This window comes from Amblyomma mixtum, chromosome 10, assembly GCF_055824585.1.
Source record: "Amblyomma mixtum isolate Tamu chromosome 10, ASM5582458v1, whole genome shotgun sequence".
Classification (NCBI taxonomy): Eukaryota; Metazoa; Arthropoda; class Arachnida; order Ixodida; family Ixodidae; genus Amblyomma; species Amblyomma mixtum.
In genome coordinates, this window is record NC_143021.1 from 95,776,743 (window position 1) to 95,791,236 (window position 14,494).

At 44.3% G+C, this 14,494-nt stretch overlaps 1 protein-coding gene across 2 annotated transcripts in view; it reads left to right on the top strand.

Annotated features, from left to right (window-relative positions):
• LOC149326471 (uncharacterized) overlaps positions 1-14,494 on the top strand; it is a 77,275-nt gene that overhangs the window by 54,072 nt on the left and 8,709 nt on the right. Inside the window, exons 4-6 of one of the 2 annotated variants that reach the window (XM_089562343.1) lie at positions 38-101; positions 3,919-3,956; positions 4,996-5,085. In XM_089562343.1, the coding sequence (XP_089418469.1) occupies positions 38-101; positions 3,919-3,956; positions 4,996-5,085 (192 nt within the window). The remainder of the gene's footprint in view (positions 1-37; positions 102-3,918; positions 3,957-4,995; positions 5,086-14,494) is intronic. The other variant, XM_089562344.1, reaches the window with a different exon arrangement.

The window sequence follows — 14,494 nt, forward strand, 5'->3', positions numbered from 1 at the left end:
GCCCGGGCATTAAAATGTACTTCGCATCTGGTTCCAGTTCAATAATTGGGGATGGTGGAATATAGGCCAATGCTCCAAAGGCGTCTGCACTGCCCTGCCTCGTAAGTATGTTACTGGAAGTGACGATGGTGCACTATAGAGGTTTGGCTGGTAGCCTTAAACGAGCTAAGCTTAGTGGTTGATTAGGCCTTTCCTGAACCAAAATAAAGGCTGAACCTCGGTATCTCAACAATATGCTTTTTTCAGTTCTCTTGAATACAACTTCGGCATAACAACAGAGTTCAATACGCATTTATATGTACCAATATGTGTTTTAAGCATTGCTTTTTGATTACTCCGTTCGGTTTAGCTAGATTTCGATGTTTTTGGAGAACGAATGAATGAGATTATTAAGTAGTTAGTTTAAATTTAAACTGCACGCTGAAATTTTAAGCGATTCCAGAAAATTTCAGCCGGTAAAACTGCGAAACCAAATCAAAGATCGTTTCATTGCTCCCTGCATAAATAAATCGTAAGAACGTCCACAAATATTTATTTATAGTCTTGCGCAATACGACAACGCATGCGAAGCTGTTTCATCCGCTTTTGGTATGACAATGTTTTCCTCTGTCCTGTCCCCTTAAATGTTCGTTATGATGAGGCTAAAGTGGCACTGTTAATATAACCAAGGGAGACTATAATCCACGGACGACGCAATTGAAAGAAAAACTACGGCAATAAGTCAGGCGGCAGTGGTCGATGGCCATATTTTTATCATGATTTCTGTGTCGTCACCTGTGCTGAATGGCTGCCTTCAGCCCTCCACTCAAAGTGACGAGACGTCTTTTGCAGAGCATAGCACGCATAGTTTCACTGCGTAATGTTTCCGGTGAATTCTAACCATTGTTGAAGCAGTTTCGCTGGCAGTCTGTGTTGGCAATATATCATACAGATGCTCTCTTCTCCTACGCTAATGTTGTAGAGATGAAGGTTAAAAAAACTCTGACAGGTTTTAAAATACAAAGACGAAGCTCGTTATATCGCCTGCGATCAGTTTTAACCGCTCTGTGCCAATCTGATGAGCCAGTATCAGTGCCAGTACCAGTATTAGAAAACATCAGTGCGTTTCCTTATCATTGCCTACCGCAGTGGGTGTTACAAAAGGCAGGGAAATAGCATTTTCTTAAGCAAAGTCTACTTCTTCTCATCTACGCTATTTTGAGTACTTTACAACATGGCAGGTGTCCTTGCCAGAAACATGAAATATTTGGAGGTATATCTTCGTGCAATTTTCACAGAATTTTTTTTTGGTAGCCGTTTTGTAAATATTGTTTCAATTTTATTTTTCTCTTTACTCTACCGTGTGTGAGATAACCTCTCCGCTAGTTTTTAGAAAACTAGCCTTCTCAGGTCCCAAGGCGGCTAGTGCGCAGTATTAATGTAATACTTAGAAGCGATGAAAAATGAGGTGAATCATAATACCTACTCAGCTGGTTAACCTGAGAGGCAACTGTTTACCTATTAAAGTTAAACGCTTCGCTGCGTCTGTGATTTGTGGCCGCCGTCAAGAACAGCCACATACCACTTATAATTTCAGAAAAGTAATTTGTCACTGCGCTAAGTCTCTAAAATTTCGGCTCCCTTGCGCGAAAAGATGTGCTTATGAATAAAGCATGGGTCTTTGGCGTGCGCCAAGAAACGCGCCTCGGCGCACATGACTCCACGACGCATGCGTCACGTCACCGCCCCTAAGCGTGGGCTGGACCAGCGATTGTAGCTAAGAGCAGCGGCAACTACCACAGTGCGGACGGAACTGAGGTCACGCCACACGTGCGCCACTAACTCCCGTGGACCTACGAGCATTGCCTAGCGCGCCCTATTACTGCTCTCTTTTCAAGACCAAGTGTTTTGTTTGGCACGCTAGACGGGTAAGTTAGGTGATCCTCAGGGCCAAAGTTGTTTCCGAAATTCTGAATACTGATCTGGCTATTGCGAACGATAGCTACGGATGACCAATTGCAATCCGGTACTTGTGATCGTTACAAAGGTAACTCTGAGCAATTAAGCAAAATTATTGCTTGGGCTAGTTGGTTCATACTTGAAGATGTAATGAAAACGGCGTAACGAACGAGGACAGAAGTAGAACACATACGAAAGGACCAGTGAGTTTAGTACGACAATCAAGCTGATTCGCAAATGGATACGAAGTAAAATACAGCAACATACCGCCAACCCAAGGAATCATTGCTGCCGTAGTATATCAAATCATCAGTCAATATATCACACACGAAGCATACAAAGCAATTCATGGAGTTAATTATTTACCAAGCCAACAGGGAGCAACAAATTCATAACAAAACAAAGTCCATATCTACGCTGCATAACAAACCAAGGAACAGACAAAACCAATCAAACGCTTAAGAGATAGTCAGTCATACAAAGAGCTTACTGATGATGAGATCAATGAACAAAAAAAAAAACACACGGAAAAACACACGAAAAGGAAAACAGGGCCAGCGCCTACGTCGAAGCGAAAACCTCTAGAGAGCGCTGGTCCTGTCATTTGTGTTCTACTGTTATGCTCATTCGTTACTCTGTTTTCATTATTACTTCTAGGAAACTAGTTAACCAGATTACGGTAGCCTGATGCACCGGTTCTTTGAAGTCCGCCAAGACGTCTGTTACTCTGCCAACTAAGTTACCTTGATACCTGCTGACCCCTGCATCTGCACGTATGCGGCAGCTTTGCTTGAAACGCCACTTAAACTTTTGTTTGTCCTTTAGTATGGCATGTTGTAGGGCTGAAACCTATTGTACGGCCGGACAAAAAAAATGTGTCTTTTTGTATAGTTCATTTTTACCTTTTTCTCAAACGTGGGTGGTAACGAGAGCCATTAACGTAAAAGAGGATGTTTTAAGCTTTTATTAATGCTTTTCTTCTCATGTTTTCTAATATGAGTGTCCTAATAACAACCACCTCATCCCAGAAAAACTACAGTAAAACGGCGAGTTGAGCGAGTTGGTACAGAGGGCAAAACGCATGTCTAGAACACTCTCTGAGCGTGTTTCTGGCGTAACACGCGATAACTAGCGACTAGATTTGGTTAAAAATGGTCTGGATGTTAACATGGGCTATTAAACTCATAGAATTTCATCGTAATTTTTTGCTTTCTTGGTTGCAGCGGCTTTGGGAGCTCCGGAACGCAGAGTTTGGTTGTTCTAGGCATGTGTTTTGCCCTCTGTACATCTTGAGAAAACGGGACAGCGCCTGTCCCGTCGTCTTCTTTTCTTGTGTCCCTGTTCCTGGGCTCTTTTTCCCTCCAGAAAAACTAATCTATGTGTGAAATCAATGGGACGTCTTTTAGCGTTTCCATAGAACACTCGGCGTCACAGAAGTGGTAGCGGCAGCTTCCATTCATGCTTGCTCGAAAACATTTAAAATTCTTCCTTTCTGCTCACATTGTGTTTTTACTCATGGCCCTAATAATGAAGCCCCCTTATCACACTTGCAATTTTGAAAAAAGAAAGTTGAAGAACGGCATGCGTTTTTTTTATTTCAATAAATACCGCGTGACAAAATTTTAAGTTTCGTATCTAGAAGGAACTAACTTTACATCAGATGCCTTAGCTCAGCGAAGATGACTTATCTTCACAGGCATCCATCATGACCTGAGACGCTTTGCGATGTTAAATGCCGCCCACCGCCACAAAAAAAAAACAACACTATTTTCTTCAGTTTTTTGTTTTTTGAATTCGAGTTATATGTGAAGCATCTAAGCTGGAGTCTATGATGGTCTCCGTATTCGGTTTTCGAGTTCGAATTTCCCAATTGTTCTTTTGTAGCGAATGGTTCACGGCATGACTTTTCAATACACCGTTGCACCGTTTTGCTACAGTATCATCTATGGGCTCATGGTTTCATGTGCTTGTCCTTTTCAGGTCCTCGCCCTAAGCCTTGTGACAACATGTACAGAGACGTAAGTACAGTGACATGAAAACTCCCCTGCTTATCACTTTAAATGCCTGAGCATTATGGCCCTTCTTCTCATAAGTCAACGTTGTGCCTTGTCCCTAAACCACCTCATGGCCCCTAGCGGTTGCGCGCCGGAATTCCGTCGGCGCAGTGGTAACAGCAGGCGCGTAGGCCAAAGCGAACCGATTTGATCCCTCGCAAGACGTCAGCGACGTTACGCGCTGGCTCAGTGTCTCCCGCCCCGCGTTGCACTCTGTCGTGTTCGACTTTGGGTTTTGCGATGGAATCTGTTGAACGCTAGACGTGCGCAAAGGTTGCGACAACCAGGCATGACCAAAATCTCGAATTCTGGCGGCTAAGGCCACAGAGGGAAGAAGAAGCCGCTAGGGCTCAGCGCTGTGAGCGTCGGAAGCGGCAGCGAAGCACGAAAGACGCGAACAGCCAAAGCGCCAGCGGTATCAGTAGCAATGCGTAGAAAACAGAAAGCACCAGCGAAGATCAAACGGTCGAGTTCCTGCTGCGGCAAATTTGTGCCCTAACACGGAATAGTCGCCCGGCATTTTTGTTATACATTGCTCTATGAGCATAAACTACTTAAAATTGTTTTGAAAGTTTGCGTTTATGATTTCATTGATCCGTAAATATCGTGAAAAATGAGTCTGTCGCTCAAATAATTCATAACAAAGCAACACATCTGAATGTTTACGGAAAACGCTTTCGAGGCAAGCTATCTGTAGAAAAACGAATTTCATTCTATCACAGCTATTTCTACGTCGATACATCAGCCACCAAACCTTGCATGTTGATGCCGAATTCTTAAGGCGTATTCACCGCGCTTTTATCATCTTGAAACCTAAATCAAGGATTGTGAATGCATTTTCGAAACAAATTTTAGCGGTTTTCTCCTTATCAACGCCTAACCATAAAAAACGACATGGAATAATGGCAGTCGGGCGCCACTCAGTAAGGGAAGACAATTCGCTGCAATGAAATGTTTTGCTTACAAGCTCTAATATTATTCATATGAAACTGCAATATTTCAGGAAGGATACGCATCAAACTGCAGCTACACCTGCAATCAAGGCCCCTTGGGAACTCGCCTTGTTCATTATGTTTCAGGAACGGCGTGCATAGTAAGGCTTGAGTTTGCATCTTTGTTTGTTTTATACGTCCCCAGAATGACACATTGTCACAGCGCAAAAAGAAAAGTTTGGAACTGTGAAATCTTCTAGAAAACATCTGACGGCATAGTTGCGCATCAATGTCCCAAATGTTCAGCGTCAGCTGGTTCTGGCTGGCTCGGAAATGACTCATAACACTTTTTTTGGGCGCGATGTCAGTTTTCGCTGCGCCCATAAACACTATGTCCAAACAAATTGTTGTTCTGTTGAATTCTTCGTTCGTATGCATTGCACCATGTGCTTAATCTGACACATATCAAAATACAGCAGCGACAAACGCTAGTATCATTGAGCCACGCGCCTTACATATTAATAACAAAAGTGATTTCAGTGTAAAATATGCCGCAAACAGCAGGCACAGCACCATGAAGTAACGTTTTTCTATCAACAGAATTTCCTCTGAGTTACACAGTCTCAGACCGCTATTATCCTTTCCTATAATAAACAAAAATGCATAGACAGATTGAAGCTTTTCGAAAAAATGTAGGCCAATGGCACGAAAAATGTCCACTTCAGGCGGAGTATGGGAGGTATGGGAGGAGTATGGAGACGTCCGAAGAAACAAAACACGCGCTTCGCAGTATAATTGTCCACACAAGACAGTCGAATGGCTTTCACAGCAACAGATGACTTAACCCTCCGGCAGGTCTACGGAATATATCTCGTACACACCGGCACCAGAGCTAACTTCGGATGCGCTGTGCAACAAAGCTAGCTTTATTGATTCTATCTTCTAGGAAATGATAAACTTCTTTCTGCGTGAAAATTAACATAGTATGTTTTGCATATTTATGGAAATACTGCCAGGAGCTTATCATGCGTTGAAGTTTTTTGAAGCTGCAGAATAAACTCTACTTTGCAAAATAGGTACAGTTTTTCTTAATATGCGGTTGAGAATCCAATGTATCTTCTCAAAGCGTTGTTGTAATTTTTGAACTTATTAAACAAACACATTTGAAAAAGTTACATTTTAGCTATTGCATTTCTGATAAAACTTTCGGAGCCAAGCTCTAGAGACTGCCAAACATCGTATAATTCTTAACATTTTGTTTTTATGTGTTTTATGTAGTAGTAGTAGTTGTATAAAACTTTATTCCCCAAAATGGGACTGGGTTTAGGGGTTGAGGTCTTGAGCTGCAGGTGGTGTTCCTAGGTACAGGATCCCATTGGGATCCCGCTCCAAGGGTCCTGCTCAACCAGGGCAAGCTGATCTTACGGGTCCGAGCTGGACAGAAGCTCCTCCCACTCCTCGACTGACGGGTTTGTAATTTTGGGCTCTATCGGGCTCGCCCGACAGCCCCATGTGGAGTGGTAGAGGGAGTGTTTTGCGTGGCCAAATCTTACTGTATATGTAGCGACTTGGGTATGAGTTTGTTTGTAGCCGTCCCCATCTAGTTGCCTGATGTCTTCTTAGTGCCATTGGGGAAGCGGGTATTTACGGCGTCCTAACCTCCAAAACATGGTGAGCTCTTCGTAGCCCTTCGGGGTACTGTTTGACTCTGAATAGCTATCGGGAAGGGGCACGCGCGTTGTTTTCTACACCGAACGCGCCCCGGTCGCGTGTTCGCCAAATGCAGCCGGTGCAACCAGCGATGACAGCGCCGCCCACCGGCAGGTAGCAGCCGCATTAAGGCTGGTTATAAATATTCATTCAGAACGACGGCTTGACATCGCGCCATTCTTCTGATTGGACTTCATAGTCTTTGGAAAACACGCATGCAAGATCGCAACGTTGAACCTGTTGTTTCGCCCAGAATTCACTTTAGCCGAATGTTGCTGCAGGTAACGGACATTTACAAAAAATCGGACTTTGTACCGAATTGGTTTCCTCTCCTGATGCGCTGTATATCTTTACCGGCCTTTTAGTTATAATATGTTACTATTATGTTTCTGCCACCTAGCGCCTACCTAGGTGCTCTGTAAATAGTTGTTTTTGTGTGTGTATATGCACACACACATATGTATATATATGCTTTGTATACAAAACCATGTAAATAAATACCATGAAAGAAAAAAAAAAAAAGCCGCTATGGCGCAGGGGATTAGAGCCACGTGTTGCGTATGGAAGGTCGGCCGTTCGACTCCGCTCTCTGTATTGTAATTTTATTGTTTTTTTATTTTCATTTTTTTTCCATTTTTTCCCTTTTAGGTCGCAAATCGTGATGCTTAGTGCCATATAACGCCGTTTAATAGTATTTATTATCCCTTTTAGGTAAGCCGTAGTGACAATCTTCAGTCACCGTGATCAATTCACCGTGGTTTCAAGCCATGTGGCTGTACAGGCTGCAGTTGGCGAATACGCGCCCCGGTCGCAGGCGTTGCTTTTAAATTTTTCCGTCAGCGCCAAATCATTCTTTTCGCTCCGTCATAATTAAAAATAAAATGTGATGAATTAGACGGTTTTTTTCGCCCTCTCTAATTTTACACCGAAATGTTGAGAAAAACTAAATGGCTGAAATTATTTTTAATATATTAGCCCATTCCCAGAATGCCTGAGAAAATATGTAGAGTGATAAATAACGTGGTTGAAGGTGTCTCTACCTACGTAACTTCGGCGTAATCTTAATCTTTGAATAATTATGATTGAGAAACCTTGCACAAGAGCGTATGAACGTAAGCCATGACAAATTGTCACGATCTCTAATATCTTACTGTGCTTCTGCTTCCCTGGCATGTGAAACTTCCACCCAAGGAAGAGAAGCTGCATAAAGAGATTTGCACCCTATCTCGTTTTTGAGTGAGAGAAGTGAGCATACAATGCGAAGCAAGTAATATGCTCACCCTATTACACGACCGCTCTTAGATGGCGGTAGCCGCGCAATGGTGTACGCCGTAACCACTGGCGACAGAAAGTGTCCTTGTTTTCGCTCGCATCAATTCTCCAAGCTGGAAACGCGCATCGTCTAACGGGCTGCTTTCGCACCTTGAGTACCTTCCACTGTCAGCCGCATTTCAGCATTTGGTGCTTCACGAGCCGCCGCGTTAAGCCGCTTCCGCCCAAAGCGATGAGCTTCCGCTGCTTGAGCTGTTTCACTTAGTGCTGGACCCCTCCACATTTCTCGTATCGAAGCCTTTCTCCGCATTGCCCACTTCTCTGCTACGTATTCAGCTACATGAATATTCTCTTGGAGACTTAGCCGAGCCTTTCGACCTCGTCAGTTAATAGGCTCCCTGCACTTATTTAGCATTACATGGACAGAAATCTGCCGGCGCTGCCCATCATCCACAATGAAGAGGTGCTAGAATACGATAAATATAAGGGTTTTATTTGGCTTCGCTATATTCGACAATAGTCCATATTAACACTATCAATCAGGTGATAGAGAAATGCACAGAATACAGCCAACTCTTATATCTAGAGTTCATTGATTACGAGAACGCATTTCACTGAGTGGAAACCTCAGCAGTCGTGAAGCCAGTGCGGAATAAGGGTAGATGCGCCTTATTCGAAAATACTAGAAGACATCTATAACCACTTCATAAAGCCCTGTATAAAGTCAGCAGTAAAATTCGAATACGAAAGGGTGTCAGGCAGGAAGACACAATCTCATCAATGCTATTCACCGCCTATTTAGAGGAATTGTCTGAGGGCTACATTGGGAACAGTTCGAGGTACGAATCAATGCAGAATACCTTAGTAATCTGCAATTCGCTGATTACATTGCCTTGCTAAGCCACTCTGTAGATGAACTGCAAAGTATAATCAATGAGATAGGCAGAGCAGGACGATGGGTCTAAAAATCAACCTGCAGAAAACAAAAGTAATGCTCAACAGTCCCGCAAGGAAGGAGCAGTTCACAATTGGCAGCGAGGTGGCGGAAGTAGTGAGGGAATACTTCTACTCAGGGCGGGTAGTGACAGCTGATCCGGATCATGCGAGGGAAGAAACTAGAAGAATAAGAATAGGGTGGAGCGCATATGGCAGGTTATCTCAGATCATGAATGGCAGTTTACCAATATCCGTCAAGAAAAAGTATACAGCAGCTGAAAATTACCGTTCTTCACCTATGGCGCAGAAAAGTGGACGCTAACGAAAAGGGTTCCGATTAAGTTAAGAACAATGCATGGAGAAAGAAAAATGTTAGGTGTACCGTTAAGAAACGAGATGTGGGCAGAGTGTGTGAGCAAACAAATGCGGCTTAATAGCATTATAGTCAAAATTGAGAGGAAGAAGTGGGCTTGGGCAGGGGATGCCATACGAAGGACATAACCGCTGGTTTTAAGAGAACTTCTTGCTGGGCTAGTCGGTAGTTCATTGTAATATAAAGGCGCCAAAAACAACATACACGCACACGGACACGCACACACGCACACACACACACACACGCGCGCGCGCACGCACACACACGCACGCACACGCAGGCACACACACGCACGCACGCACACACGCACACGCACACACACACACACACACACACACACACACGCACGGACGCACGTACACACGCGCGCGCATGCACAGGCGGCACACAAAAACACACAGTCACAAACACACACTGAAAACCTTGAGCAAACTCGACCTGTAAGAAGTACTTCTAACCCTGGGCATATAGTAGAAATCTGAGCAGTTGGTGGCTTGTTTCTTCTTGTTACTTTATTGGTCGCATCCCATTATTTTATCAGTTTACAGGTATATTCCATGTACTTCTCAACTTAGTGTCTGTTTTGATTTTAGCAACCACCCACATTTGCTATTATTTATGCAGGAAGTTTATAGTAGGCGTGTTTTTTTGACTGGTTTTATAATAAGTTTTTATGCTTTATCGCTGTACCAGATTTAGCATTATGGACATGGTGTATTGACGCCTGTGCCTAAATACGTCGATGCGAGAACGTAACAAATGATTTATGTTCGCGCCAAAAGGATTAACTTTAATTTACCTAACATGGCTCTACTTGGTAAAACGTAGATCCGGAAAAAAAGTATTTTGTTTTATAGTTCGGAAGCACTAGTGGCCTCATGACCTGTAAAATGCGGGTGTGTCGTAAAGCCTCTCTTGTTAGCTACGTGATGCGGGAAATGACCGGAAATATTCGGTTCTTTTATTGACGCTGACCTTGGCCAACCTGTCGAAATAAAAAAAAAACTTTTTTTCCCCCCACCAATGTGAGTTATGTTGAATGTACTACTCCCCCTCCCCCTTATGTAATACCCCCCCAGGGGCTTTTAAGGGTCAAATAAATGATGATGATGATGATGACTGGGTTTCGAAACCGCATCTGCGCGAAAAGATCAGCTTCGCTTGACACTGCTCGAGACCACTATAGTATCGCCGGCCGATCACACTTCGTGTTAACCTATAACAAGCTCTCGCGCTGTCGTCTTCTTTATCTGTGCAACAACACTTGAAAGGGAAGGAAACGCGCTTTCAATCGCACTTTCTGGACCCTGGCTTTGGTCCTCACTTGCGCAAACATGATTTCGCACGATATGTTTTGATTAGGAAACCTAAAGCGCCAGCAATTTTCTCGTGGTAACTCTGACCTCCGTAAGGGAGAGCATGCAAGATTGTTTTATTAACCTTAAAGATCCAAGCCTGTTTTGGAACGTCCTGAAAAAGATACGAATGTAAATATTTGCAACAAATTTCAGCATTGTGCGATTCCTTATCGCTACTTAGGGTTGGTTTGGTTTGGTTTACGGGGTTTAACGTCCCAAAGCGACTGAGGCTATGAGAGACGCCGTAGTGGAGGGCTCCGGAAATTTCGACCACCTGAGGTTCTTTAACGTGCACTGACATCGCACAGTACACGGGCCTCTAGAATTTCTCCTCCAAAGAAATTCCAGCCGCCGTGGCCGGGATCGAACCCGCGTCTTTCGGGTCAGCAGCCGAGCACCATAACCGCTGAGCCACCGCGGCGGCTTATCGCTACTTACTCGACATAACTGCAATCGCTATGGTACGATGTTTCCAATTAAACTCGTCACCCTATGAAAACTCCCATACAGGACCGTGACGCAAAAACTGTCGCTTCTTTTATAACCAATTTTCCTCAAATGGTGCTCTACCTGGATGGCATTTGAGATTGATGTTAGTTAACAACCGAGTAGTTTCCATTGTTGATAACTTGCCTTTCCTCCCTACCTTTCTATTTGCGCAAGCATTTTGTACTGTAAAGTTACTGAAGCGCATCTACTAGCTCACCGCGTTATGCATTGTTTACATAATAGCCCTTTCATGAACATAAACGTATGTAATAAATACAAGGAGAAATAACCTGTGCCCGATTTGGCAATGGAGAAAAAAAACTAGGAATTCGCACAGTTGTCTATAGCACAGGAAATCAGAGGTGGTCTGTCGAAGCTGCCGCAGATTCGAATCTGCGAACGTTTCTTTCTGCGTTTCTGAGGATGCTGAGCTCGTATTTTTACCGCTGGAACGCGATCTACACGCTCCGAGCATTCATGGAAGCTTCAATTTATTTTCCTACGAGTCCCATTTCCCTATTAAATCGCATTAAACAACCCGGCTAAACAAATCGGCCGCACAGCACAATCATTGCAACTTTCTAAGAATGCTTCGAGCGTCGGCGATCTTCGTTGTATCAACTGAGAGTGTTTGCATTTTGCTCGGCTGCTGTCTATGCTGCACGTAACCCACTTATGCGGAATTGATCTTTTCTACTTCACATTGCTATATTCGCTCAAAGCACTCTTACCACTCTTGCGGCAGTGTCCCACTGATTCAGCGATTAAACGATGCTCCACTGCCACGGCAGGTGGCTGTTTCAAACACGGCAGCCGGTGGGGCTTGCTAGACCTAGTTTGCTCTCTCAGAGCATCCTCTCGCGGCCGGTGATCGATTTAACTGCCGCCCACCTCGGTGGTCAGTTTGCTGACAATCCGGTGGGCAGGTTCTAATGACGTCACCAAGTTGGCTTCGCGCCGCGAGTCACGCGTGGCCGCCGCAACGTGTGACGGCGTAAACAAACGCGCTAGCGCACATCCCTCTAATGATAACGCAGTAATAACGCATTGCGTTGCGCGTTTTTGAACCGTCAACGGTACAGCACACCGCTCAGCTGCACCAACTAGTGGAATATAGAATATTTTTGAGAGCAGGTAAGTGCACAATTAATTAACATAAAATTGCGCCAAAGAAACAAAGGTGATCTGCAGTGTTAATGCGATGCTTGGGAAGGTGGGGACTTTGTGGTAGTATGACGGGCTCGTATTATGCTGCCTAGTGTTTTGGGGCATGAGCGCATTCAGATTTTCAACGTCGGCATTTTTTTCCATGCAACTAAGAAAACAAAAAAGCTGTGGCGCAAGGGATTATATGGCACATCTTTAGAACGCGGAATATTGTAGTTGGAGTCCTATTTTACTTTAACAACTTTGACGTTTTGTTTTTTTAGTATTCACAGTACGGAAACCGTTTCTTATTGACCCCTGAAGCTGTGTTGCCTTTCAGATGGCATTCTGAGATCCGCTCGAAAATCACTGTTTTAGCCACTCAATAAAAAGCAATTTTTCTCGTCTTTGTTTTTTATTTGAAGAAGCACTTGCCGCAGCCAGCAAATAATTTACTATTTCCCGTCGCAATCCGCGCTACATTATATACAGGTTTCATTATGAGGGGCTTTAGAGAAAAAATTGCCATTTAAAAAGATGTCACACCAGACAGGTGACAAGACTACCAGTTGGTGCGCTGTATCGTTGACGGAAATGGAAATGCGCCATTGCGCTCCCCAAAGTGGGAGGGACCCTTACTCCAGGGCTCCTGCTGCCTTAGCTGTTTGCCGCGCCCTTTTAACGAGCTCTCTTTGCTCATCTTGATTCAGCTGGAGAAGAAGGCCTCTCACTGCCCAGGAATTGGGTTTGGGATTTCTGGGCCGCCTGCATGCTTTGGCAAGCCCAGGAAGTGTGACAGAGTGGTGTGTGCTTCCCGCTAAGTGACAGTTTTTTTTAGGCATTATGTAGGGTGTATGTGGTGCAAGAGGCTTAGGTGTGGGTATGACTTTGTCTATAGCTGTTTCCCGTGTTAGTTGCTGATGTCCTGTGGGTGAATTACCTGATTTAGTTTGTGGTAAGTAAGGATCTCACAGTACAGTCGAGGAACCGGCTTCGGGTCCGCAGAGCCTTCTGTCAGGGCCTGGTTAGTAAGACCTCGGGATACGGCGTGTACCGACCACTAACGCTTAGATTTGTGGACTGGTGCCCAGGTCAGTACCGTTTCAGAAGACGTTCTCTCGATGTCAAGACACGGTGTTCATTTATTGATATGTAGCTAACTGCGCAATTTTGATATGATGCTTTACAAGTATAATGAAATATGACTAGCGTTTTGTCTTCCACACAAATAGAGACTATTGCAAGAGCTATGGCCATCTCGTCTACTTCTGCGCTTCTGTAGGTTCGTATGGTGGCGGCTGAGACCATCTCCAGTGTGTGGTCGTCGACACAGGCGACCATTGCAGATTGGGAATCACATTGCACCGCGTCTGTGTATTTGTCAGTGGTGAGGCTTCCGTATTTTGCCTCAAGAAATTCTGCTGCTGCGATCCGTATCTTTGTATGGCGCTCGGCGTGGACGTTACGTGCGATCGGCTTGACACTGATTCTTGTACTGAGGACGGACTCCACTGTGACTGTTTGACAGCGTTCGCCGTTGTACCCTGAATAACCCGCCTGCGCAGACCATGACCTCCTATGGTGCTTTGAGTTTAATTCTTGAGCTGTCTGGTTGAATTGGTTTAAATCTCTCTCCGGCCGTGTTGCACTAACAGTGCGTCCAGTGAGCGCGTCTAACTGTATGGACCGGGAAACTTTTTCTGTTATTTCTTTTTAATAGTCCAACCATTCTATTAGTTTGGTAGTAGGCATAGAGCTCGTTTGTATGCTGCGCGCAGCGTGACTGGTAACTCAAGATTTTTTACTTCTCTGGGATTTATCAGGAAGTATGGTGCATTGTCGACCAGCCATGGTTTGATCTAAGCTGATGGAGTCTTACTGCTTTGTGTAATAGTACTGTGTCGTAATGGGACTGAAAATGCGCCGAATTTTCGGAACTGTATTTTGAGGCTTTGTATGACTCTCGCACAGCCTCTGTCTTGTTGAACGTCCGTGTCTAATTTTCCTGTATCAGGTACGGTAGGGACTTCATCGCCCTCAAATATTAGCGGAATGAAGGGCGTTTCTGAGGGGTGATGACGTGCTTTCATGTTTTTTTGTCTAATATACCGTTTTTTTTATGCATCCTTTGTTGAGACTCTTGAATATAACCGAGCGGAAGGGACAGTTTTAAATGCATGTGACGCCACCGGTTTAGTTTATGCGTAGCTTTCATTACTCTACATCGGTCAGTGCTAGAACATTGCGCACACAGGGCAAAATCTGCGGCACATCCCAAGGACAGCT